Raw genomic sequence first — 27,990 nt, forward strand, 5'->3', positions numbered from 1 at the left:
GAGAAAGGGAGATGACAGAGAGGAGAGAGAGAAAGGAAAGAGCTGAGGCACGTCAATCGCCCCAACCTCCCTGCTCCTCCCCCCCCTTTTTTTTTTTTGCCTCCCCCTACCCTCCCTGCCGTGTAGCAGACCTTTGCTAGATGGTAACAAGCCACTCAGACGGCTGCAGCACGTACACAAACAAACATCATGTGAAGGAACATGCGTGTGCACGTTCTTGCATGCGTATGTGTGTCATTGAAACAGCACACTCGCTACATATTTAAAGGGGTGAAAGGACCCACATCACGTGGTTGTTTTCGCTCAAATCTTTCAGGTCACTTTGACACACTCTTATACACACACCATATACACACATACGCACACTGGCGCTCGGCCTCATTCCCTCCCTCGCTCTCCTTCTCTCCTCCCACCTGAGCTGTAATTTGCAGGGCTGATGAGGGCAGAGCAGAGGCAGGACTGAATTCTGCTCACTCTATATAACATTCACACACTCACACATCCACAGTGTTCTCTCTCTTACTACTGAGAGAATCTGATCCTTTGTGTCTGTGTGTGGAGGGGTGAGTGCGTGCGTGAGTGTGTGCGTAAGCTCTCTTTTTAACCTCTTCTTCTCGTCTGTTGCTTTTTGTCACTCTTGTCCTCCCTCCACACTCTCCCTCCATCTCTCTCTGCTCCCCGGCTGTGTGTGTGAGTGTCTATGTGTGCGCGTGTACGTGTGTGTGAGAACCGTGGGGAAAACAGACGCTCATGTGAGCAGCAGCAGTGACTGGTGAGAGACAGGAAAGAGGAGAGGAAGAGAGCAGGGATAACAGAGCCAACACCGTCATTCTCATCGGATTCCCACCAGACATGTGAGAAGATGTCGGTGGGCGGCTGCGCGTGTCCCGGTAAGTAGCCGCCGTTGGATGTGGTGATGCTCGCCGTTGACAACAGCTGCGGCGGCCGCCGCTGCCATTGTCAGCCGATGACTTTTCCACATCATTTGTTGATGTATTTTGAGTTGGAGAGCGCCGTTCCTGCTGTGGCGTGACTGAGGCACAGAGAAACAGGGAGCCGGGCGCCCTCGGGCCCTGGGCTGAGTTTGCAAAGGCTCATGGGATATTGCCTTGTGTGCTGGCCTGAGAGGAGGAACAGAATAGATGGGTCAACGCATATCTGCTTCTTTTTCACTTTGAACTTCAACATAACTTTTTGCAGGATGTTGTTGGAGTTACAAGATTGATTATGAACAGATGTTTGTGACACACACACACAGCCAAGAAGTTGTTGCTATGGTGCTGCTAATATTCCTGTTGTTGTTGATAATAATCATTTGTGAGTGATGAAGTCTTAACATGTACTACAGACAGACCCAATAGATTGCAGTAAGGAAGCTGAATGTGCTGTTAGAGGTCAAAGGTCACCGATTGCAAGAGTTGCTCTGCTTGGGTAAATAAAGACCGCTGCATTTCTATTATATGAGGATGCATGTACAAAAAAAATCACATTGATGAATCACTTCATTTGTTTGGCCTTCAGAAGCTCACAGCCTTGCCCAAACTTTCCCTAAAGTTTTTATTTATTTATTTATTTAATTGCTGGTGGTGGGGTTGGTAGTTAGTAGGGATATAAGATGTATTCAAATATCCCAATATATTATCACGATATGAAGGTCACGATACGATAATTATCACAATATTGTGGGGAGGTTGGAAATATTTAAAAAAGGTCACAATATTGCACAAAAAAAAAGAGCTCATACAAAAAAAAAACAATATTGTGCTTTTGTACATAACAGCAATACAAATAAACTACCTTCAATCTCTAATAACACTTAATATTGAGGCACTTAATTGCTAATGCAAGCCCACACTGAGTTCCTCCACATATTGACTCAGTTCAAAGCATATTACAATCCCCTCCATCTGACAATTAGTGTATTTTAAACATAGAAGGGCCAAAATATACCTAATGAAATTTAAACTGCACTAATAATCTAGCCACCAGAGGGTGCTATAACTGCACAAATAGAAATCAACCTGAATTTTTTAACACGTGTAGGTTTTAAATATCGTGAACATGACGACAACGATATTGTGGCAGTTTTAACATCACGATATGACGATATTGCTGGTATCCTTACATCCCTAGTAATTAGCATAATAAAAGGCTGTAAATTTATTGCATATTTATGTGAAAGGAGCCTTTAGTTAATGTTTGTAGTGAAAAACAACCATCTTTATCTTGACTCTATCATTTACAATCAAACTTTGTGTTGTGGTGAAAAAAAATTACACCAAAACTCCAACTCTCTTGTATTACTTTGCAAAATGGCTTAGTTTCTACCCAGAATTCCTTTCTTCCCGAGGTCATGAAAGAGGTCACGTATGCATGTATTTACATGCATACGTGACTATGTAGAAAACTGGCATTTGTGTGTTGTTTAATCATGCATTAATTTTATTGTCCTCCTTATTAAGCCTAAAACAATGTGAGAATTAAAAAAAAAATCATTTCAGATGGTTGCTTCTTACCTATTTGAATGTGGTTCATTAAGTAATAGCTGGTTGGTTTGTGGGAGTTCAGTCACAGACAGTAAGTTGGTGGAAGGAGTATCCATCATACTTGTATTAATGTGCATACATGACTGTGTTGAAACATTGCAAATTTGCGGGACTCTGTTTTATTTGTGTCTTTTTAACCCATGGATTTATGTTTCTTGTTGTCTTTGCTTTAATCTTAAAACAATGTGGCAGTGTTGCTTTTTGACTATTTAAATATTTTTTTTCTTTTTAATTAAGTAACAGCTGCTTGGTTTCCTGCAGTTCAGTCACAGACAGCAACTTGGTGGAAGGAACATCCATCATATTAAAGTACTATATTGGAAAGTGTATGATTTGTCCACTGTCTTTGAAGGATGAGGAACTCCCTGCAGGCTACATATGGTTGTATTTGGGTTCGGAGAGTCTGACAGCAAACAGATAACTCCACTCATTTTTATTGACTCTAATCACACATGCTAGGGAAGAAAAGAGGAATCAAGGTCTAGAAATAAACCCTGTGCTGGTGCGCCCAGGGCAATATATTATTAAGTGTTAGCGCGATTTATGTCCCACTGCTCATAGCACGTGTAGACATGAAATATAATCCTGTAGCTGAAAACGTATTACTACATATTACTTGTACTGTCATGCAATATTCAGCCGCGGGGGAGTGCAAGTCAGTGTGTTTTCAGTCTTTTGGAGGGTTCAGTATCACCCTGACATGGCCTCTCGTCTCCCCTCCTGACTTAACAGACCACAGTGACTGCGGTGGTCAACAGCCTGGATGACGACTGAGACGTGTGGCCAGCCACAGACTTTAATCATGAGAAGGATCGTAACACTAAATACTCTCATGTTTTGTGGTTTGGAAACTATTTAACTGGTAAGTTATTCTAGAGCCAGACACTTCAGAAGGGGCAACCAAGTTCAGACTCACAGACATTGGCTTTATCATCCCAATGGATGAACAAATAGCCAGCATTGTTGGGGAGATGCAGTAGATGCAGAAATGTGTCCGGCTGTGTGATTAAGCCTCTGTGTGATTAAACCTGCACGTGTGTTTCCAATCTCTGGGCCCTGTGCTCCACAAGGCAAATAGTGCTGCCACTTCAGCCGTTAAACAAGCTTGCACAGCCGAGGCTGGAGCTCTTGTTTAGAATGGGTCCTTAGCTATCTTGCGGTCAGATTGCATACTTAATCAACATGGTCATGGAAATTTCCAAAAAGACTTATGACTGCCCCGTGGCGAACCTCCCCTTTTGCTCTCATTTTCTTTTCAACAGTGCTTCAAATAATTTCTTTCCACAGCATATTATTGATTTTATGTCCATTCGCATAGCAAATTATTATAGACACTCATTGAAGTTGCTCCATGTAACAATTTGCCCCAAAATATCTTTACAATAGCTTTTTTATTTGACTATTTATGACTGAAACATTTTCTGATTAGTAGATTAACATCTGTCCTGCAAACCAATAGTTTTCAGACTGGATTCGGGTTCAAATTTTCCACCCTCTGTATGTGGAGGTTACGTCATGTGTGTCTTGTGTATGTAAAGAAACAAGGCACGTGTAGTTTCATTTTTAGGCCACAGGTGGCAGTAGTGATTCGAAATTTAGTGATACATGACTTATTTAACCATTTTCAGCAGTAAAAAGTTTATTTTTTGTCCAGAATTAATTCGATAACTTCATTATTTTTCATGTACAATTAATACCTTCAAAAAATAATTTTCCACTTGCTGTCTACTGAATATGACATCACCTGTGCTGAGGATGTAGGTAACAACCAATCATGGCTCAGTTTGCTGACCATACCCAGAAAACAGGTGAGCCATGATTAGTCGTTAACTAATTCCTCAGAACAGGTGATGTCATCTTCAGTCGACAAGTGGCAATATTTGTTTTAAAAGTATTAATTGTTCATGAATAATAATGAAGTTATCACATTAATTATAGACAAAATATTATCTTTTTACTGCTGTAAATGGCTCAATGAGTCAAGTATCCCTTTCAGCAGTTAAAGTAAGGTCATGATTTAAAAAAAAAAAAAAAACACTTGTTATCTGTAATTCACATTGGGGACTGCCTCGCAGTTCTGAGGTTTGACTCGCCTGAGTTCAGGTCAGGTGTGATAGGCTCTACATCCCCGTGACCTTGAACTGGATGATGATGGTTGAACTTGAAACAAAATGGAGTGCACTGCGACTTTAGCTTGTGGTCCAGAGAAGAAGAACACAACATCACCTATATGAGCTACATTTAACCTGGACTTATGACAACATTATTCTGCTCAGATACAGCCATCGAAACCGGAGCTCAGAACATTCAAATAGGACTGGACTTATCACATCATCACAATTCCATTTAATGAAATGTTTGTGATTTTTTGCCAACAAAGCTCAAACCAATGGTGGCTCGTTTCACCAGATGCCGCATTAGCTGTGGCAGAAATCATCAAACTGCAGTCACCCAATAGTTGGTCCCCTCTCTGTCTCCCCTTCTGGCTTGTTTACATTCCAGTGCCATGTTCAACAGCAAAGGGTCCTCCCCTCCTTCTTGTGTGGGCTCAGCGTTTGTGCTGGAGTGTGTGCGTGCATGTGGATGTACACGCAGCATGTGCCCCAGCATGTGGATGACATCAACACTGGAGCAGAGTGTGTGGGGATGTGGTCCAAGCTGTGACAAGAGAAAGAGAGGATGTGTTATTGTTTCTGAACTCGCAGATGCTCGGATAATTACATGAAATGACCCCCCCCCTCCCCACTTGACAGTGTAGACTAACCCATTTGTTCTCAACTTTATTTGTCACCCCCCTCACCTTTTTCATCCTCCTCTTTTCTTTTTGATGCCCCTGATTGCTAGCGTATGTTGCCTGGCTTGTTGGCAAGATGAGGGGAGAGGAGGGAGAGAAAGAGAGAGAGAGAGAGGGGGTGGGAGGGACTGTGCCCTCTCATGCAGGGAGTCACATGGTGTCCCTGATTGGAGGAAAATGAGTAAAGACTGCAGCCTGGCTGAAATGGCAAGAGACAAAAAGGCACAAAGGCTTAGCTGTTTGGAAACGGGTTGCACAACAAGAGAGCCTGAAGAGGAGGGAGGGAGGATTATGAAGGAAAAAAGAAAGCGAGAGTCGAAAGATGTGATTTGCGAAAGGAAGAGTTAGAGGGAGGGCTGAGATAAGAGAAAACAGGAGAGGGTGATGGAGGAGGGAGAAGTAAGAGGGATGAGGAGCAAATGGGAGATGAAGGCTGCGGGAGTGCATGAGGAGTGGGGAGGGAGGGAGGTTGAGACTGAGAGAAATCAGACTGTTTCTATGTTTTCTGCAAGGCTGAGCGCTGACGTGATTGGCTGGAGGGGGATGGGTGTGTGGCGGGGGGTAGACCTGACTCGGAGATCAGAGACAGACAAAATGGCTCCCAGAGAACAGAGAACGCAGCATCAGGCCACTGTCACATCCCCTCACACAGCTGTCAGCTGACTCTAGTCTCTGACACACACACGCGCGCGCGCACGCACGAAGAACAGTGACAATGATTGATAACGATGACGATCAGAGAGCACCCCATCGGCTACTTTTTTTCTTCAAATTTACATTTTTATTTAAATACAGGTGTACAATCACCCACCACAACGTTATAACCTCTTGCACACATACACTAGCTAATACACGAGATTTATTAAATAATTTGCTTTGACAAAAACAGTATAAGTTCTGTTTGAGAGTACTGCATGAGGGCCTAATATTCCAAATATTTTGATTCATTACCTCTTCTCATTACAGTGGAGTACAGTCCATTGCAAACCACACATGAACATATTCAATTTGCACTTTCGGAGTCACAATTTTGCAAAAACAAAAACTTTGATACACATCTTGTTAGAATTATATTGAGAATGAAAAAGTGGTCATAATGTTGTGGCTGGTTGGTTTGACTATACAGGGTGCCTTAAATTCACTGACATGTGACAGTGACACATGCCATTGACTTTGTTGTGGTGGTATGTCGTTGCTCACCTGAAATTCTACGCATGGGTTCGAGAGAGAGGCAAAGAGAGGCTATTCATGTTAGATTGAAACACATTTATACAATGCGGCCACAAGAGTGCGCTGCTACCAAAGGTCCGACAGACAAGACATGCGCTGCCTCTTGACAGTGTTAAGTCGACCCTGCAGGTTGCAGTGATGTAAGTTCTTTAATGCTTATCCTGTTTATGGTCATGGGTAGCTGGAGCCCTTTTGCTTTTTGGAAAAGGGCAGACAGCACCCTGGATTTGGCCCCATAGTCAATCAAAGGGCACATAGACTGTATACTGCTGGCAAATTTATTGAGTCACTTTTATCATATGGCATTCTTTAAATGGTGCTGGTTTTTGTTAAATTTTTCATATCACAAGTGCAAGTGGTATTGGTGGCTACTCAAGATTTGAGTAGTACTTGTTATGAAAAAAAAAAAAGGTACGCCACTTGAACGTCCCTAATTATTATTATTAGGAGTAGTCTTAATATTACTAGTATTACTAACATTGTTAGTAATTTTATTCACACTTACATGCACACCAAAGTCATGTGAATGAACGTTGCTACAAAAGTAGTATGATCCCATCCCCCGCGGCATCATTGTCACACATAATTTAGGCTGTAATGCTCATTTGTAAAACATTTCTTCTCTGTATTTAAGTAAGATAGTCATATCAGCAATATAAAATTCTGAACGCTTGACTGAGTAAAAGTTGCATTGTAAGCATGGCTTTTTAATCACTGAATACTTTACAAAAGAAATTTAAAAATACATTGTGATTAAAGTTTAATCTACAAACTTGTGCAATATGCCAACATCCTTCCATTTTCTATTGCGCTTGTCGGGTCACAGGTGAGCTAAAATCTTCCCAATTGATTTTGGTTGAGAGACCTTGAGCTAGTTGCCAGTCAATCAGGGCACATAATGTTGAGACAATGAGTATACTATTAGAGAAATCAAGTTTTTTCATCATAATGTTGTACAAAATATAGAAAGCAAAATGTGTATATTTAATGGAGAAAACATCCATTTGGATTAGTCAGCTGACTTAAGATGAGTGCGGAAGGAGGGTAAATGGGATGGTTGTTATCAGAACTGAGGCAGACGTTCAGTTTCCTGTTGACTCGTGAGGGGAAGTGCCCCCTCCTCACCCCCCAATGCCTCTGAGCTGACAGTCTGGACACTGGAGATATCACAGAGAGGGAGAGGCATGAACACACGACACAGGGTGTAGGAGTTTGAGCAGTGTATCGCAATCAGCCTGACTTTATGGGTGACAAAATGGCCATGTCACAGCTCGACACCGAGGGAGGTAAGATGACCTTTTCCTTCTGGCCTCTCGCACAGCTGATTCAGCAGCACATGACTAAGGAACGTTCAAGCCAGACTGCTTTTGCTGTGGCTTTTCGCAGCTCTGGGTCATTTAAATCTGCTTTTTCCCCACATTGTTCTTGCTTTGATTAAATTGGATTAAAGTTAGAGGTCAACTTCACTCAGCGCACATGAGAGAGTTTACTCACTGTGAGCCCCCTTTAATCACTTATGAAAAAAAAAAAAGGTTGCACACACACCACTTTAAGTAGACGTCACATTAAATGTTTGCTTGGCCACTTGTTGCTTTAGATGAATTCATAGGAGTTAATCACACCGTCCCCTGAAGAAAAAGAAAACTAGTTTATGCCATCCATGGCCACTTGGTTGTGTTAATGGCAAACTCGGGTCTGACAGAAAGTCAAGGACGTAAATCAGATAGACAGACAGACAGACAGGCACAAGGGAATTGCTTCATTAACATCCTGATCATCATGAGAAATATTTGTGTAAGCATAATTCCATAATGGGATCACTGTTCTGTATTATATACAAACTATAGAGGTATCTTTAGCTACGATGTGAAAGTGCCACCAAGAAGTTTTCTTGATGCCTTCACTGGATTTAATTATTATTTATGCTTTATACTGTCTTTTTAACACAATTGATGTCTGTGGTCAATATAACATTTGTTATAAATGAGATGCTATATTTGAGTTATGACATAATATTTCATTTTAACTAAACTAAGGCAAGTGTTCATATTCTATTGTGGTACATTTTCTACACCTTTGGCAGTATTTTCGTACATCGTAAATTGCTCGCTGGGATATAACATGCTCCATGGTCCTCTATATATCTCAAGGTTAAGTTGAATTATATTGTGTTTTAATTAGAATTGAGTGGCTGTTAGTGGAACAGTTAACATATCTTTTGCATGAGTTGACTTCATCACACTAAAGGCCGTTAGCTGTCATCATTTACTACCCATTCTTGACAGAGCACAAGCTGTTGCTTGCAGAAGCCACTAGTGTCTACAGTGAAGTCTGGCAAGCAAACACAAATAGAACTTGTAATCTTTTTTCTTTTTTTTTTCATTAAATGATAAATTATGTCAACATAGTACATAGTAGTGGATTTCTGACTTCAGCTGTGAGGCTAGCCGGTGCAAGGGAGGTTCGGCAGCATTTGTGCATCTATGTGTAAGTGTGCATGTGTGTCACTGGTTAGGGTGCTGCTTGAAGATAAGGTTTGCCCTGTGCCTCACAGCGAAAGAGACGGTGTGTGTAAGCCCTCAAAGCCTTATCCTGATACACCTCCCACCCCCACTGCCTCTCCATCACCCGACACATACACTTGCTCTATGGATTAACCCAGTCATGTAGCATTTCAATGGCAAAGCTTACAACACACACACACGCACATGCACACGCACAAAGGATTAACCCCTGTGTGCCCATAGATGATTCTTAGTCACTCTCCAGTTGTGAAAACTTGCTTGTGTTACCATGGCTACTGTGGCCACAGTGTAAATTAGACAAATCCACATCGGTCACACACGCACACACACAAACTGCCATGACACTTTAACCCAGCTGGTACTACACGGAAATGGATGTTGCCAAAAAGACTGACAGAAGCTATAATAATGACATAATAAATTATTTTTTAAAATAATCTCACCCAGTCTGCGGCTGTGACGTCATGTGTGTGTTATGTACGTGAGGAAGAGAAAACGCGGTTGGTCCCTGGGTGGAGATCGTGGAACCGTCATTTCCCTTCGGTGCCGGTGGCGTGGGTTAGCTTCCCCGCCTGGGAGACCACGTTTGTTTGTGTGCGTGTTTGTGTAAGTGAGTGGGAAAAAAAGAAGCATATATTGAAAAAAAAGAGAGAAAATGCAGTTTCATTTTTCAGCCACAGGTGTCAGCAGCTATTCGAAATCCAAAATACATTGATTAAATACAAACACTGCGATTGGCTGGCAACCAGTCCAGGGTGTCCCCCGCCTACTGCAGAGCCAGCTGAGATAGGCGCCAGCACCCCCCGCGACCCTTGTGAGGAATAAGCGGTCAAGAAAATGGATGGATGGGTGGATGGATAAATACAAACACCAATTCAAATGAAGTTGGGAGGTTGTGTCAAATGTAAATAATATAGGTGAATATACAACAAAGACAAGATATTTAATGTTCAAACTGTTACATGTTATTGATTATTTAATTTTGGATTTGTTGCTGCGACATGTTCAAAAAAGTTGGTACGTGAACAAAAAGACTGGTAAAGTTGAGGAATTCTACAAAAAGCTGTTTTGGAGCATTCCACAAGCATGTAGGCAAATGGTCTAGTAGTTTAAGAATGTTTCTCAGTGTACAATTTTAAGGAATGGAGGGATTTCATAATCTACGGTCCACGATATCATCCGTGACCTCAACAACCTGAGGTAGCACTTTATGAATCAATGTGTAAATCAGTGTTTCTCAGCCCTGGTCCTCAGTAAACACTATACTGCCTGTTTTCCATCCATCCATCTATTCATTCATTTTCTTGACCGCTTACTTCTCACAAAGGTCGCGGGGGGTGGTGGAGCCTATCTTAGCTGGCTTTGGGCAGGGTACATCCTAGACTGGTTGCCAGCCAATCGCAAGGCACACAGAGACGAACAACCATCCACACTCACAAGCACACCTAGGGACAATTCGGAGTATATATATATGTATATATATATGTGTGTATATATATATATATGTATATATATATGTATATATATATGTATATATAGTGCCCAATTAACCTGCCATGCATGTCTTTGGAATGTGAGAGGGGACCGAAGAAGACCCACACAGGCATGGGGAGAACATGCAAACTCCACCGAGGAAGGCCGGAGCCTGGACTCGAACCCGAGTCCTCAGAACTGGGAGGCGGACGTGCTAACCAGTCAACCACCGTGCCGCCCACTTCATCTACAAATGCAAGTTAAAAGTCTACTATGCAAAGTGAAAGCCTCTTCTAAGATGAACCGACGCAAAGTGGAACAATGTGCTGTGGTCTGACGAGTCCAGATTTCAAATAGATTTTGAAAAAAAAAGGGCCAAAGAGGAAAAGGACCATTTGGATTGTTCTCATTGCATAATGTTCAAAAGCCAGCATCTGTGATGTTCGTGTCCCAGATTTTTTTTTTTTGAATGTGTTGCAGGTGGGCGGCACGGTAGTCGAGTGGTTAGCACGTCCGCTTCCCAGTTCTGAGGTCTCCGGTTCGAGTCCAGGCTCGGACCTTCCTGGGTGGAGTTTGCATGTTCTCCCCGTGCCCGCGTGTGTCTTCTCCGGGTACTCCGGTCTCGTCCCACATTCCAAAGACATGCATGGCAGGTTAATTGGGCGCTCCGAATTGTCCCTAGGTGTGCGTGTGAGTGTGGATGGTTGTTCGTCTCTGTGTGCCCTGTGATTGGTTGGCAACCAGTCCAGGGTGTCCCCCGCCTACTGCCCAGAGCCAGCTGAGATAGGCGCCAGCAGCCCCCGCGACCCTTGTGAGGAATAAGCGGTCAAGAGAATGGATGGATGGATGTGTTGCAGGTATCAAATTTAAAATGAATGAATATTTGCAAAACAAAATAAAAACAAAAACTGTTCTGTTTCAACATTAGGTATATTGTTTTTGTTGCGGATTCAATCAATTATAAGTTGAAGAGTATTTGTAAATAATTGTATTCTATTTTAATTGATATTTTACAAATCTCAACTTCATTGGAACTGGAGTTTGTACAAGTTGTCCCACACCGGCTTCCTCCCACATCCTACAAACATGCTTCTTAGGTTCATTGCAGACTAAATTGTCCGTACTGTGGGTCTGAATGTGAATGTGGATGGTTGTTGTACCCCACCTGTCACTTAATATCAACTGATAAGCCCTAGATCGAAAATGGATGGATGGAAAAGTTGTTTCAGGTCAGGGTAATCCACCAAGTTATGAAACACACTTTAATTAAGTCTGTAACGTAAGACTGATATATTAATATGTATGTGAACCCTTAATCACTGGAGTCGCCTGACTTAATACGACTGCCTAATTATTGTCTTTATCCCAGACTACAATAGATGGAAATTATGCTACCATAATACAATTACTGTTAGATTTGTGCGACGTGCGCTAGACTTTAATTTAGTGCAGATGTTGGGTGTTCTAATCCGGGCTTTCTTCCTGTGTAGAGTTGACACCTTCTGTTCGTGCTTGCGTGGGTTTCCAACAGGTACTGCTGCTTCCTCCCGGCAAACTGTCCCTAGGTGTGAATGGTTGTTTGTCTGTAAGTGTTTTGCAATTGGCAGACGACTAGTCCAGGGTGTAAATATTCAGGTTCCCGCCTGAAGTCAGCTAGATTCCAGCTCACCCATGAAACCCAATGAGGGCTAGCGGTGCAGAAAATGGATAAATGGATGGATGGATGGATGGATGGATGGATGGATGGATGGATGGATGGATGGATGGATGGATGGATGGATGGATGTGTTTTCATTTTCTGTGTACCTGCAAAAATCTGAGCCCTGTTTGTTCTGTTGGGTCACGGTTCACACATGACAGACACACTAATGCGTGGTCTTTTGTTTATTTCCAACTTTATCCGTATGGGTGAATCCTTCTGGCTGTGATCTGAATATCTGATTATATTTTGAGGCGATTTAAGCAGATTTAGAGGCCATGGGATTCTCCTTTAGGGATAATGCTTTGTGTTCGTGTGCATGCGTGCTTGTGTATGCGTGGGTTGCTGTGTGGAAAAGAGAGAGGGAGAAAAGCGATACCTTTCTAATACTTTGCTGGTTCTAGTTCTGATTAAATCAAGAATCACACAGCCTGATGAATACAATATGTCACCATATTTTTACTGTTCTATTAGAAATAAGATTAGGAAAAGAGGTTTTAGTGTGAGCGAGAGGGAAAAAAAAGTAAGAGACAAAGAGAGAGAGAGAGAGCAGGAGTTTGCTAACTCCTAAAAACCAATTAACTAACATTTTCAATGAATATGAGACTCATACTGCCATGCAAACTTAATACTACAATTCTTGAGTTTAACAATGAGAAACTTCACAGAAAGCAAGGCACACTTAATCATGAAACTGTAGTACAATATGCATACACTGTACTATTTTTTCCGTCCAAACAATATATTTATGGAAAAATACAAAGTAAACACAACCCTGTTAAAATGCCAGGCTTTTGTAATATAACAGGTGAGATTAAAAATATTTTCAAAACTTTTCCCGTCATTAATGTGACCTATGACCTGTACATCTTAACTGAATAGTTTTCGATAGGGGAAGTACAAAATAACCGAAATAGTGTGGTTGGATAAGTGCGCACACCCTCTTATAACCAGGGATGTGACTGTGTTCAGCACCAATCACATTCAAACGCAGAAAAACACCAATTCATGTTATCTCAGCTGACTTATGGCAAGAGGCAGGGTCCACCATGGACTGGTCAACAATGAGTCACAGGGTGCATAATGGACATTCACTCTATAAACAATTTAGACAAGTCAATGAGCCTAGCATGAATGTTTTTAGAATGCAGCAGGAAGCTGAAGTACTTTATTAAGAAAAAAAAAACCACACAAGCACATGGGGGGGACATATAAAGTCAAGCCAAGACTTGGACCAGGAGACTCAGAACTGTTGCCCCAATAAATGTTAATATTTATTTTTCAAAGCTGAACACAAATATTGTGGTCAAACTGACTTATTTTCTTCGCAGAGCAGTTTTGCTATTCAGTGACTTCGTTTGAGGAAAAACTTTCCAATTTTGAGGTGCATTTTTACTTTTATTTTTTTTTTATTTGCATGTTAATTCTAGAGACCTGAAGCAATGGTTTTATCAAACAATAAAAATACAACAAACTGTATTTCCGTGTCTAGAAACATTTTTAAATTTTGACACCTATAAATTTCTGTTTAAACTTAGTATTTCTGAATGTGTTGTACTACTGTAATGTAATTTTGAGGCCTCAAAAGTTACATTAAAAACAAACAAATAAAAATTACTGATATTATGAATATTTTATACTTATTACTTTAAAGCTTATAGGCCATCGTTGGATGGTTCTGTTGAGTATAACTTTCTCTCCTGAGTCCAGTTAGTTATTTTCCTGCTAGTTTACTGTTCAAAGATGGATATGGCCCGCTTTAACGCAGTTCGAGCTAGACTTCTGTGATAACTGTCACACAAGCACTTCCTGTATTGTAATTTAATGTTAGCTGAGCAATTCCCTATGTGAGAACAATGTCAGAAGGGTAGCTTTTTCGCCACCATAGAGGCGATAATTGATTTCGGAGCAACTCCACGTGTAAGCTAGTAGGCACTAACCAGACAAACGTTTGTTGTTAGCTAGCTGGTGTGGCATACATAGCACCAACTTGCTTGGACCACAAGGTATATAAGGTTCTTATACAGGTCTGTGCTCGTCAAGCCCAGTGAAGAAAAACATAAATATCTGTGATTCTTAGTTTTGCTATTGAATGAGTTGTGATTGGGTGCAACATGGTTATTTTGACTTGCTAATGGCAATGCAAAACAGCTTTTTTTCGAGCCTTGGTATCTGTGATTTCCAACCATTGTGCCAGGTGTTCTGCAGGAATTATACAATTTCACTGGGCTTGCGACAGTGGACTCAGCTGGGAAAGCCAAGCCACACCCATGACAAGGACGTTGTGCAGAAGATGGATTATAAGAGATACAAAATGTGTTCAACTAGCTGGGGTGTCCAAGCTCGGTCCTCGACGGCCGGAGTCCTGCATGTTTTGGATGTTTCGCTGTTCCAACGCACCTGTTCCAATAAACAGGATCGTTATCAGGCCTATGCAGAGCTTCTTGATGAGCTTCAAGTGTGCTGGAGAAGAGAAACATCCAAAATCTGCAGGACATAGCAAAAGGTGCATCAACCTTTGTGTCCACTTTTTGTGACATAACATTTTTGTATGAAATTTAACAACTTTTCTTTCTTTCTTTCTTTCTTTCTTTCTTTCACTGACACGTCTCAGTTGTATGCAGCAAGCTGCTGTGCGTTAATTAGGTGAATATGAACAATAATTTCCACACGTACTTCCACTTGCCATACATTAGGCCAATTCTCATCTATGTCACTTAGCAGGAAGGCAGGGGATGAAGAAGGAGGAGGAGTGGAAGAGGGAAAAAATGCTTAGCAGACAACCTTTATGAGCATTGGAGTGGGGTGGAGGGGGTGACTGACGGTGGCGGTCAGGGGAAAGAAGAGCAAATGTACTGCGGAGAGAGAGGAGGAGGAAGAGGCGAAGGAGGAGGGCCTAGAGCTATTGTTCATGTCCTCCCGTGAACAAAGGGCTCATCGGGGTCCGTATGTAAACCCACAACAGGCTTCAGCCCTCTGACAAGGCCTCATGCGGGACAAAACATAGCGGTCGCACTCCCGCTATTTGGGCCGTATCGCTTCTTCGGCCTAACAGTTCGCGGAGAACTGCATCGATCGCGTTCATTGGGACGTGTTGTGTAGGCACGTTGCGCGGAGCCGTCCATTCAGCGGGCCTATCGGAGCGTACGCACGGACTCTACCACGGATCTGTAAACATTCGTTGTCTCATTGGACTTCAGCGCAGGTAAAACGCTCGCTTTTCCCGTCTTCAAGCGTCACATCTTTTCCGCTGCCGGTGCCACGCTTAGTTGTGGCTGACCAGCTGACGCGCCTCCGATTTCGTTGGTTATTTTTGCTGGCTCTTGGTTTAAAAGGGGATTTAATGCTAAGGTGTTAGCAGACAAGCTAGCGGTATGGTACCAGCTGGCATTTGGGCTCGCTAATGTTAGCTTGGCCACTAACGGATAATTCCTCGACCTGGTTTGATTTCATACACTGGCGATGGAGACCAGTGGGAGTATTTGTTCTGAATGTTTATAGTTTGTCTGATTTTTGTATTGTTTACTTACATGCGCGCTTGAATCGTCTTTTGCCTCGAAATGTGCAAAGCTAACGTTTCACCTAGATAAGAGCTAACGGTTAGCATGGTGCGCTTGGTGCCTTTCTAATTGCCTTTGTAACCTCTCAGTCCTCATAAAATGTGTATAGATGTATTTAGTTGGGGGAAAACATGCGTATCCACATTGCCTTTTACAAACGTTACGTGGAACTTTTGACAAATTCCCCTTTTCACAGCAGGTTTTGTTTTTCGGGAAAGTTTATGATTTGTTTGTGTTTCGGGGCAAGCTGCGTAACTGCTATTGTTATTAGTGAATAGTTGATGTTGTGTAGAGTTTTGTGCAGTCAGATTTTTAGTGATCTGGTCTCATACAACGTAGTGAGTTAATGCATGTTCAATGTGTGTGTTTGGACAGTGCAGCGTCTGCTTGTTGGATAGGCACGAACCAATTTCCCAATGGAGGAAGTGGAATCCTGCTGATGTGATTGGGACTGCCTGTCATTAACCACTAACAGGGGATGAGAGGAGCTAATGGAGCTCTCACCAACTAATGGACACATAACATCGATTATTTATTTATTTATTTATCAACTCCATTTGTGTTGTTTTTCTCCTCCCTCTTGTTGTTGCACTCAGCCCATTGCACACTGCTGCTTGCTTGTATGGTAAACAGCTTCTGTTGACCATGAAAGGAAGTCATAGTTTTCTGGTTGAAATTGTGAAACTTGTTTTAGTTCTTGACAGAACAAATCTTGCGTTATTTCAGCCAACCCCCTCCTATGGGTTATACATTTGGAATTGAAGCAATAACATGGCACTGGCAGTGTTTTTTTTTTATTTTTTATTTTATTTTTATTTTTTGATAGGCTCCAGTATGCCCGTGATCCAAGTAAAGATAAGAGATTCAGAAAATGGATGGATGGATGGATCTATCCATCACATGAATCTACTAGTGTTGTTCTTATCATTGAGTTTGGCATGTATTACGTTAACGCAATTGAAACGTCTTAGACATGAAATGAGTTTTTAGTTTTGGTTGTTTTTCCACAAGCACGAAGTTAATTTACATGTGCTTGAAAATCTGTCACACAAAGACACAGCCATATGTTTATTATGTTGAGACAAGACATTTTGAGGCGGGGTTTCACCATGGTAACGGCTGGGGTCATGACCTGGCGACTGCTACTCTGGATATCCTTTAGAGAGCTGGCCAATTAGAGTAATATAAGGGCAGGAGGCATTTGCGAGATGGCACGAGACTTGGGACCTTCTCAGATGCTTGTTTTCACCAAGAACCTTTTCTATCCTATCCGAGCAACATGACCCAGAAGTGTTTGGAGTTGGAGGATAGGTCATTTGGCCATTTTTTCATTCTAAAAAATGTTTAGGGAAGGTGGCTAGATGCAAGCTTTAAGCCACCTTTCGCAAAGGTGTTACTACTATTGACCAACCTTTATGGATATTACCCACAATTCTCTACATCAGCAATATTTTAAAGCAGCAGGGCACCAATGTAGTTGACACGTGGAGGCGCTTGAGCCAAGATTTAAAAAATAATTAAAAAGAAGTTAATTAAATGAAATGAAGAACAGTATATTACAAACATACATCTAGAAGCCTCAATCATTATAGGGACTAACATTTCTATCCATACAGAAAGAAACGGTTGTAAACAAAAATATTGTAAGAAACAAAGTCATTAAGTTTGAGTGGGAAGAGAAACGACAGGAAAAAAAAGGCAAACTTATATTTATTCAGAAAACAGCACCTCCAAACACAATTGTTATGAGTGACATAAGGTCAGTGGCAAAAAGACAGACTATCCCATTACGAAAATTTATATAGAGCACATAAATAAATAAATAAATAAATAAAAGGTTTTAATACTGTTTGGATTTGTGGAGGGTCTCATGGTCCTAATATATTGGTTGATTTAATTTTCAAAAATGCAAATGAGTTTTTCGATGTTCAAAGAAAAAAGTGCAATGTGGTTCAGAAATAATGTTATAAACATCTTTCCGAAAATGATAGAGGTTGGCAATTCCAAAATCAATTAAAATATATTCAGGGGATCCTTCACAAAAAGTATTTTATTTATTTATTTATTTATTTATTTATTTATTTTAATCGTTGTAGAAATGCTTTTCATGGGTAACATCTGAATTATTTTTAAAAGGTACTTCTTACCTGTTTTTTTATTAAGCAAACTGTTTTGCAGGTAAAGTCCTCAAGCCACACTTAACGTCAGCAATATTTACCATCGCGCAATCACATCAGTTAGGAAAAGTGGAGTCGATTGATTTGAAACAGTGCTGTCCTTTCCTGTTTTTGAAAGAAGCACCTTTTTATTGCTCCTTGACCCAATGACACAGTCCAACAAAGGGTAAGGAAAGGTGGCATAAAAGTTTAGCAGATTTGACTTTCCGACAAGGCCCATGGTGTTTAGCCATGTCTGTTGGTACTTGTGGCCTGTATTATTTGGATTATAAAAAAAAAGCCATGCATTTCAGTGGATCCACTGTACAGGAACTTCTTTTTCTCCTTAAAATGTAGACCATAATAGCCCCAATTGTGTCTGTCTCCATGAAGTGTTGAACATGTGCATGATGTTCATGCTATACCCTTCTGCTTTCCCTTCCAGGCTGTTCCTCCAAGTCGTTCAAGCTGTACTCCCCCAAGGAGCCTCCCAACGGTAGCACTTTCCCACCCTTCCATCCCGGTACCATGCTGGACAGAGACGTGGGGTGAGTTTTGTGACTGTGAGTCCATTTTGCTTATGATAAAAGCTAAGCAGGGTCAGGACTGGTTTGTACTTGGATGGGATAGCGACTGGGAATACCAGCTACCATAATTTTACTTGCCTCTGGCCCAACTCAGTGCCAATCTCAGTGCATAGATAAATAGGGAGTGTTTGAGTCGGGAAAGGCATCAGTCCATTAAAAAAAAATAAAAAATGTTGAAACGTCATCCAAAAACAGTGATCCCAATTAGGGAAAATTCTGGGAGAATTACATTTTGGGTGAGTTTGCCTTGTAGCAACAGACATTTTGCTCCAATTCAAAAAAGCCAAAGGAGCAATTTAGTTTAGTTTCTGAAACATATTTATCTCCCTAAAGGATATAGGTTGGAATAAATCATCCTCCGTTAATGATGTAACAGCTTGTGGTAGGGCTGGGCAATAAATCGAATTAATTCGATACATCGTCATTTTAAAAAATCGAATGATTGAAAGTTTGCTAAATCGTGAAATCGAATTTTGTCTTCTGGATGATTAAAAGCTGTTGTTCTTATATTCTGTTACATCAAAATGCATTTATGTAATGTAATTTTGTGTTAAAACTGATCTAGAATCAGTATACGTTACTGGTGTCTAAATTTTGCACAGGAATTATTTTTGAATAAATGAAACCTTTAAGTAAACGTCTGTTGGATTTATTAGGTTAAAATCGTAATCGTCCTGAATGACTGCAAAAATCGAGATTTTATTTTTTGGCCATATCGCCCAGCCCTAGCTTGTGGTGCATTTAATAATGTGAAACACGCAATTACTTCAATTGGCCAACACTTCTTTGGACAACACTTGGACTGAGTTATGATAGCGGACTAGCGATGCATTAAGTTTTACAATAAGAGGAGCTACTCTTCTCTACTGTAATTCACTACTTGGTGTCAAATATGATGGCTGTACACTCAAGCTTAGTCAACAGGTCACAACTATGTCAACGATCAAAATCGACAGTTGACAAGTATTGACAAGTAATTTAATTGTCGACTACTAGTAATGTTTTTACTATTTCACGCTTTACTTTTGAAGCTGTCTTGACTCCCACTTCTCTCGCTGTCTATGGCACACTTGCGCAATAATGGTAATCAGGGTCATCCGTGACATAAACAGAAGCATTGAGGGCAATGCATTGTCATGGCTAAGTGCCTGAAAGTTACGGCGCATTTCACCAAAAATACATAATACGACAGTGTTTCCTCTAGGAATTTTTTTTTCCAACAGTTTACGTCATGGTCGTTCCTGTGGACATTTAGTGTTAGCCCATTAAGACCGGGAGCGCAGGAATGCATTTCTACCGTTAGCTGGGAGCGCTGCTCTTCTCATTTTAAACCGGGGGCGGATACGTAATTGTTTTGTTTTGAACTATTCTTGGTCTCTTAAAGATTAAGTGCGTAAGAATATACATGAGAGGGTGACGTCGGCCTCGTAGCATCCTGGAATATTATGCGAGCATTTATGGTTGACGGAGATTCGCGGGAGTTATGAAATAACGTGATTGACGACGGCGTGGGAGGAATTCGAATCAGTGTAACGAGTCGCCAGTGACCAAGTGTTCAATATATTTGTAGACAATGAGGATGTTGAAAATATTGTCAGCTTTGTAACTGAATGGACGACGAATAATTACCCCTCGATCCCCTGAGGTTATTACAACTGCGCTCCACTGTTGAAGGAAAATATACCCACAGATGCAACACAGGTGTTGATTTATAAAAAAATATATATATTGAAGGTTTATAATAATAAACGTAGGTATGTGTGAACGCTATATGTGTAAGCTCTGAAATGTTTTTTGAATTATGTTTCTCTATCTGCTTCAGGAGCTGAGATATCAATAATTTAGTAAGTAGGCATTGACAATATTGTTGAATTTCCAGGAAAACTTCAGGTTTCCGGGGTGACTTTAGGTTTTAAAGGGATGTTTTGGCAGGTGCTTTAGGGGATAATATTTTGGTCTTTATAGGTTAGGCTGATGGTACAATTAAGGAAATTGGAACATTAATTAATGAGTTTATTCATATACTTCAATTAGTTATTAGTTTATCATACGCTTTGACATATAGTCTTTAGTGGTCACTTAAACTCAACAAAATTCATCAATGTTTCATAAAGCAATGATATGCAAACATGGGCTGTACTTTTTGACATACATGTATGTATAAAATAAAACGGACCAACCAAAATGAGGCATTTTCCCATCCCCCAAAAACTGGAGCCTTTGCAATTTGAAAATTGCATCCTACTACATTGTGATGTTGATTTGAACTTGATTCATTGCTCAGCCCTAGTTTAAATGTCAATATTAATATTATTAAACCTCTGTTTGTGTAGTTTTTCGGTAACAGTGCCCTGGAGAAGAATTTTATGCTGGTGAAGTGAACAGTTTGAGAATGAGGAAAATCCTGCAGGCACTTATCGCTTCTCTGGGAGAAATATTTCACATAGGTGGTTAGTCGGTTTCAGCAGAGTGCAACTTGAACCTTTGGAACAAAGTTGAAATGACCACATAGTCATTGCAGCTTCATTTTTATGGCACATAAATGTTTTATTTGCCATAAAAATGATGCTAAAGTTGGTGCCAGTGTTCTCTGTTTTTTGGTTTATAGATCAATTGTATTAGCACTGTGACACGATTTCCAAAAAATGAAAATCTGTCAAAATATAAAGTCTGGAAATGCCACATCAATCTGAGTACAACAAAGCAAGAGTTTTGAAAACTGGATGGTATTTGTGTGAGGAGAAAAAATGGCCGTTCTGGGAACACTTTTGTTTTATATTGTCAATATTGTTATATTGAATTGGATTAACTCAACTCAACTTTATTTATAAAGCGCTTTAAGAACAGGCGTTGCTGTATACAAAGTGCTGTACATAAATATCAGTTTTTCAGTAAACAAGAACAAAGCAAACATTAAAACTGTATAACTTCATTATTTATTCTATTATTATTATTATTATTATTATATTATTATTCTACTTTTCCATACAAAACTTAACACATGAATGTACTTGGCCATGCTGAATTAAATTTTAACAGATTTTTTTATTTTTTATTTTTTTGTGAAAATGCTAATTTAAAAACCCCACTTAGCATAAATTGACAAAAAGTTTACTTTTTTTTTTTTTTAATTATTATTATTAAACTCATTCACTGCCAGTCATTATAGAAAATTTTTACATTTCCAATACTCACGTGATATTACATTCAATAATTATATATAAACCGAATCTACCAAATAACAGAATAGACTCCCTACTTTTTGTCCCGTCCCGTTCTTTTATAATTGACAGCAGAAAAATGTAGGTTTGCCAAAATACAGCCATTTCTCCCATGGACTCTGAAACTGTGTTTATTTCCTATAAAATGGGGCAATGATGTCATCTACCGGTGGTTGGGCATCAGTAAAGTTGTTTCCAAGTTTGATATTTACAGTGGAGCATGCTCAGATTCGCCCCCATTTAGCACCGCTCTAAAAAATACAATTGACAATATACTTGTCAAAGGCAGTGAATGAGTTAAAGGGATAAGCTATTTTTCCAGAAGGAAAATAATGAGGCTGAGCTTGTCAAACTTTGACATAACCTAATATATGAACCCACAATGTAACTGCATGTTTTGTTTTACTCGTTCAAAGTTTGGCGAGTTGCGTCTGCTTGCAAAATCACTCGTTTCTATTTTCAACTGATCTAAAATCTCAGTGATAAATTACATTTTGGATCTAAGCAATTGCTATATTGAAACTGAAGTCAATACCAGTACTTGCCTATAAAGGCTAAATTTTCCATCAACTTTGTTTGACATTGTTGTACGGCTGTGCAATTAATATTGATCCTTTCGTTTTGTCTGCTACAAGGAGAACCCCTTATCAATTAGCTGACAAGTTTCAGCCAAAAATATCCACAAAACACTCATATGGGCCAAAATTCCTGGGTGTGCTTCAAGTGGGCTTCTTAAAATTAATTTGTACTTGTATGCTTGATATTATTTCAGTTGTGCAAATGAAAATTTTTGGTGGGCGATATATTGGTGCATCCTGATTCCCTACCCTGCATCGAATAGTTCTTGTGAGCACTGTTAGGTAACTCAGCAATAGTATTGCATGTAGCGTAGCTACACTCTCATCCTATTTGTTAAAGTTTGTGTGATTTGGTTTAGTTGCAGTATATGTGATTAATAAGATCTCTCTTTCTCACTTCTCCAGTCCAACCCCAATGTATCCTCCCACATACCTGGAACCAGGCATAGGGTAAGACAACATTAAACCGCTATACAGATAATGTTGCACTCTCTTCTCGCATCCAATTGAGCATTAAACTCTGACCAGGGCTAAATGAGGTTGTTTAACTGCTTTGATAGTGCTGCAGTTCAGAATTTCCCTTCTGTTTTATTACCACAAGCCAACTGTTCTACTTCTTTTGTTTTCACCTCCTGTCTTTTTATGGTGTAGGAGGCACACACCATATGGCAACCAGACAGACTACAGAATATTTGAACTAAACAAACGGCTACAGAACTGGACAGAGGTTTGTAAACAGTCACTAAGTCTTTCACACTACATTAGCACTATGTGTGTCGGTAACGGAATATTTGTTGCTTCTCCAAACTGTAGGAGTGTGATAATCTATGGTGGGATGCATTTACTACAGAGTTTTTTGAAGATGATGCCATGTTAACCATTACTTTCTGTCTGGAAGATGGGCCGAAGCGTTACAGTAAGGATGAATACCATATAAACACCCTGCAGACATGCTGCCTATTTAGCATCCTCTGTATGTGTAATGTAATTTGTTTTTTTCCCTTCCCCTTTGTTTCCTTTCCACTCGTCAAGCAATTGGTCGGACGTTGATTCCAAGGTACTTTCGGAGTATATTTGAAGGTGGTGCCACTGAGCTCTACTATGTCCTGAAACACCCCAAGGAGTCATTTCACAACAACTTTGTTTCACTTGACTGCGATCAGTGCACCATGGTCTCCCAGAATGGTAAACCAATGTTCACACAGGTGAGTGACCCTTCTCACATAACCGTTTTCCGATCAAACTCTGAATGAATATACACATTCTAATCCTCCTCTGACCCGACTTCCCTTCTGTAGGTGTGTGTTGAGGGCCGCTTGTACTTGGAGTTCATGTTTGATGACATGATGAGGATAAAAACGTGGCACTTTAGCATCCGACAACACCGCGAACTCATCCCTCGCAGTATACTGGCCATGCATGTGAGCAAGCCGGAATCTTTTGCATGATGTTATTGTCTGTGTGTCTCACTTATTTATTACTCTGTGTCCTGTTGATAATGTCTCAGGCCCAGGACCCACAAATGCTGGACCAGCTGGCCAAAAATATTACAAGATGTGGCCTGTCAAACTCTACTCTAAACTACCTCCGAGTAAGTCAAAAACAAAACATCAGACACTCCACTTGGTGTTACGTAGTTTTTCCTTCAATAATAATTTATTTTAAATTTGACCATATACCGAGAGAACATCTTGCTTGCAAGTGTTATGTGTAGACTTCACAAAAGGCTTAAAGGGTACTATATACTGACAAGTGTCTGTGTGTCTTAGTTTCAAATATGTGTACAAGTTGGACTGGGTCTTTAGTTTAGTGCCTTTTAACAATGTTTACTGCATGCGTCACAGTCACGTCCTCTCTTTTCTTATCTGGTAGAGCTACCAACTAATGCTTCTTGTCTGAATATTCTTAATTGGGTGAGAAAACATATTCTCAGTTATTTGATATTTTGCATTTTTGATGATGGGAAATTAAAAAAAAAAAGCAAATTCATGTTGAAAGAGAAAATTATCTTACCACAATTCCTCACAACAGCTAAACTCCAATGTCAGTTTTAAATAAAAGGAAATGCAGAATACCAGTTGATGAAAAAACAGCAGATCCCCCATTGGGATCGAAATAACTTGTGCAGCTTTATTTTTGCCCTCTGCTGGTTTCAACAAGTAATTGAATCGATGTGAAGCCCCCCCCATAATGAGGGACCATATTGAGTATAATGTATAAAGAATATACATGGAGTATATACATTTTTAAAGCTGGAGAATGCTCTGGCAGTGATGTTCAGCTCAAGTTGTGAAGGAAGCTTAACTGCGTTAGTGATATTTTGATTTTCTTGTGTGTCTATATTGAAATGGTTGTCATACCAAAATTGTACCTGTAGTTTACCTGCACTCATATTACCATCTTGAAAAGTTGGCAATAAAATATGGACCTTTGGTGAATATATATATTTTTTTCAACACCATCCTTTTACCCATGTTCTGTGCTCCAGCTGTGTGTGATCCTGGAGCCCATGCAGGAACTGATGTCCAGACACAAGACGTACAGCCTCAGCCCCAGAGACTGCCTCAAGACCTGCCTCTTCCAGAAATGGCAACGAATGGTGGCACCCCCAGGTATGTATGTGAACACAGTACACACAAATACCAACAATTGACAATACAGTCTCCTCCAAAAGCATTGGTACGGCAAGGTCAACAATGGCTTTGTTTTTGTTGTACATTGAAGATGTTTAGGATTCAGATCAAAACTCAACTATGGGGGTTGACAGTGATGTCACTGATTGTCTACATGTTTGCTTAGCATCAAATTCAGCTTTCACAGTTGAAACCCAAAGCCAAAAACAAGCACTATTTAATGTATATGCAATCAATTGAAAAGGTAGCACCGGAGCTACTACAGACTCCCATTAGTCACATGTTCCAATACTTTTGGTCACTTTAAAAACAAAACAAATAAAATGACACAAAACAAAAGCTGGAATTCTAAACTTTTATCTCATATTCACCTCTTGATCTCATGATCTGGAGCCCAAATACTTTTTCTACATTTTCTTACATATAACTCTCCCTGCTTCACGTGTGTAGCCGAGCCATCAAGACAGGCCCCGAACAAACGGCGGAAGCGGAAGATGTCAGGTGGCAGCACCATCAGCGGAGGAGGTGGAACTAATAACAACAACAATAACAAGAAGAAGAGTCCTGGCAGTGGCTTCCCTCTCTCTAGCCAGGTTCCAGTAAGTACATTAGTGGAATTGTGTAGGTCCAGAATCCAATATTACAACTGTTGAGGTAGTATTAGAGTCAGACTTTTGTATCGATATCAGTGCTAGTATCGGTATTGTGATGGTGGCTGAAACCCTCTAGTGGCCGTTTTAAAATCAGGTACTATAAAATGGAAATGACAGGAATTGAAAATTGCCATTAATTTTGTGCAATTTTAAGGAAAATAAATACTATATGGGGGATTTATAGATCTTTTTTTGTTTGTTTGTTTTTAAATATCTTTTTTTATTTTTTATTTTTTTTGGTGGAGGAATTTTATGTACTAGCATTATGCTATGTATAGCATCAGTGACTACTGAAGAGTTGAGAATTGATGTTGGAACAGAAGCTATGTTGCCATCGGATACCGGCGAATTGCAATCCAAACAAACAGAGATATTCTACATGATTTCTTTCTTAATAAATCGATTTCGACTTTTAATTTATCCACTTGCCACCATTTAACATTTTCCCTTTGTCTGTACAGGATGTGATGGTGGTGGGAGAGCCCACGCTGATGGGAGGGGAGTTTGGTGACGAGGACGAGCGTTTGATCACGCGGCTGGAGAACACCCAGTTTGACGCAGCCAACGGCATCGACGACGAGGACAGCTTCAACAACTCCCCGGCTCTGGGATCCAACTCGCCCTGGAACAACAAGGCACCCTCCAGCCAGGAGAGCAAGAGCGACAACCCCACCTCACAGGCATCGCAATAGAGTGCGGGCTCCTCCTCCACAACACAATCCCCTCATGCCCTCCTCTGAGCCTTCCCAAAGCCAAAAGTCACGAGAGCAACAGGTTTCTTAGCAGCCCCCCCTCCCCCGACATGCGTTTTGAGCTCTGACTCTCGGTGGTGCCTGGCGGAGCGCAAGTTGGACTTCCTGCCAGAAGCTTCATCATGACTGTGACTTCCCGACTTCAAGGCATCCTGGCCCCTCAACCCCCCCTCCCCTTTTTTTTTTTCTTTTTTTCCCCGCGTTTCATACTGAAAATGTCCTGTCTGCTCTTGCTAATTTCCACTTTGGACAAGCAACATGATGGTTGTGATGAAGGAGATGTGGTGATTGAATCCAGGAGTGTTCTAACCCACACTAAACCCAAGAAGAACGCTACAAAGCAGTGTGGCATGGCCATGGTGGCAAGTAGCTTCGGGAGAGCTTGTCCACCGACCTCTAGACGACTCAATTCTGGTCTGTTCTGATGCGTCAAGGCACGAGAAACCCTTGTTGGAGTATCTGCGTGCGTGCGTGCGTGCGTGCGTGAGAGTGTGATTGAGCGAGAAAAGTTAGTGTCTTTGCCAAATCGAGCAGACCAGAATTTAGAGATGTTGTGCAAAATTGTTGAAATTGTCACACTTCTCGTGTGGGACACAGCAATTCACAATAAACATACACACTTAATACACACATGCGCATACACACAATGATGGAAGGAGTTTTAGTCCCTTTGGTGCATGAGCCATCTCTGAATAGACTCCAGCGTAAGCAACATACACACTTACACATTTTAAGAGTTTTTATACAGTATATATTTCCCTAGAATGTTTTTTTTTATTTCTATTAAACAATCTTCAGTTCAATAGTTACTTTTATTTTTTATTTTTACCAATACTGAAAAGCTACAGACCAAGGAGCACCACAGGACTTTTATTCCTCCCCTAAAATATATTGTTTTTATCTTTTTGTGTTTATAAAAGAAAAATTATTTAGTGTGGATGTTTTATTTTGTCTTTACGTTGCTTTTGGAAATTTGAAATTTTGTGTATTTGTGCTTGTATATTTAAGGTAGTAGCAAAAGTTCTGTCTGACTGTAATAAGATGTATTCTTACTTAGATATACCTAAAGCCATCCTGATCTAATGTAAAGAAACAAAATAGGAGAAATGAGGAAGAAGAAAAAAACACACCCAGCGCTTTCCTCCTCCCTCTTTTTTTTTTTTTTTTTTTAAAGGGTAGTGTAAATGAAATGACAGAAGCCCTAAGGGTACAAATGGCACCATAGGAAGGTGTATCCTAAGTCTTTTGTTTTTCTTATGTATTTATTTAGGACATTCAGAAATTCACTCAGTTGTTCATGTCGACATAAATTGTTAGTTCTTTTCCCTCTCCACTATCAGAAGTATTGCATAACCTTGACTCAACCCGAGGTCATGTGAATGTGCTGAAATGTTTGACTGTCACTTCAATCACTGGCTTTAAAAGTTGTTGAAATGACTGAACCCCCCCATTGTTTTAATTTGTGCCATCTTCAAACATGTTCTAAAACCAGCTTAACATTATGTTCATCCTGCATAGTTTGTAACAGTTTAGTCTATAAATTGCATTCATGAGTCATAAAAAGCCTGAAAGTCCTGTTGTTC

The 27,990-nt window shown here is 40.4% G+C and overlaps 1 protein-coding gene across 5 annotated transcripts; it reads left to right on the plus strand.

Annotated features, from left to right (window-relative positions):
* Window positions 1-272: 272 nt before the first annotated feature.
* Window positions 273-27,981, plus strand: ldb1b (LIM-domain binding 1b). 5 transcript variants are annotated; one of them, XM_077524812.1, is made up of 11 exons: window positions 273-890; window positions 18,429-18,531; window positions 22,775-22,819; window positions 23,021-23,096; window positions 23,183-23,285; window positions 23,402-23,574; window positions 23,668-23,790; window positions 23,877-23,960; window positions 24,858-24,981; window positions 25,453-25,601; window positions 26,117-27,981. In XM_077524812.1, the coding sequence occupies exons 1-11, from the start codon at window positions 863-865 to the stop codon at window positions 26,345-26,347; spliced, it is 1,239 nt and encodes a 412-aa protein (XP_077380938.1). In that variant the 5' UTR covers window positions 273-862; the 3' UTR covers window positions 26,348-27,981. The 5 variants fall into 5 exon arrangements, with proteins under 5 accessions (XP_077380938.1, XP_077380937.1, XP_077380941.1 ...); XM_077524811.1 differs by lacking the exon at window positions 273-890 and adding an exon at window positions 7,748-7,856; XM_077524815.1 differs by lacking the exon at window positions 273-890 and adding an exon at window positions 14,723-14,773.
* Window positions 27,982-27,990: the final 9 nt, after the last annotated feature.

This window comes from Festucalex cinctus, chromosome 6 (genome assembly GCF_051991245.1).
Source record: "Festucalex cinctus isolate MCC-2025b chromosome 6, RoL_Fcin_1.0, whole genome shotgun sequence".
NCBI classification, from domain to species: Eukaryota; Metazoa; Chordata; class Actinopteri; order Syngnathiformes; family Syngnathidae; genus Festucalex; species Festucalex cinctus.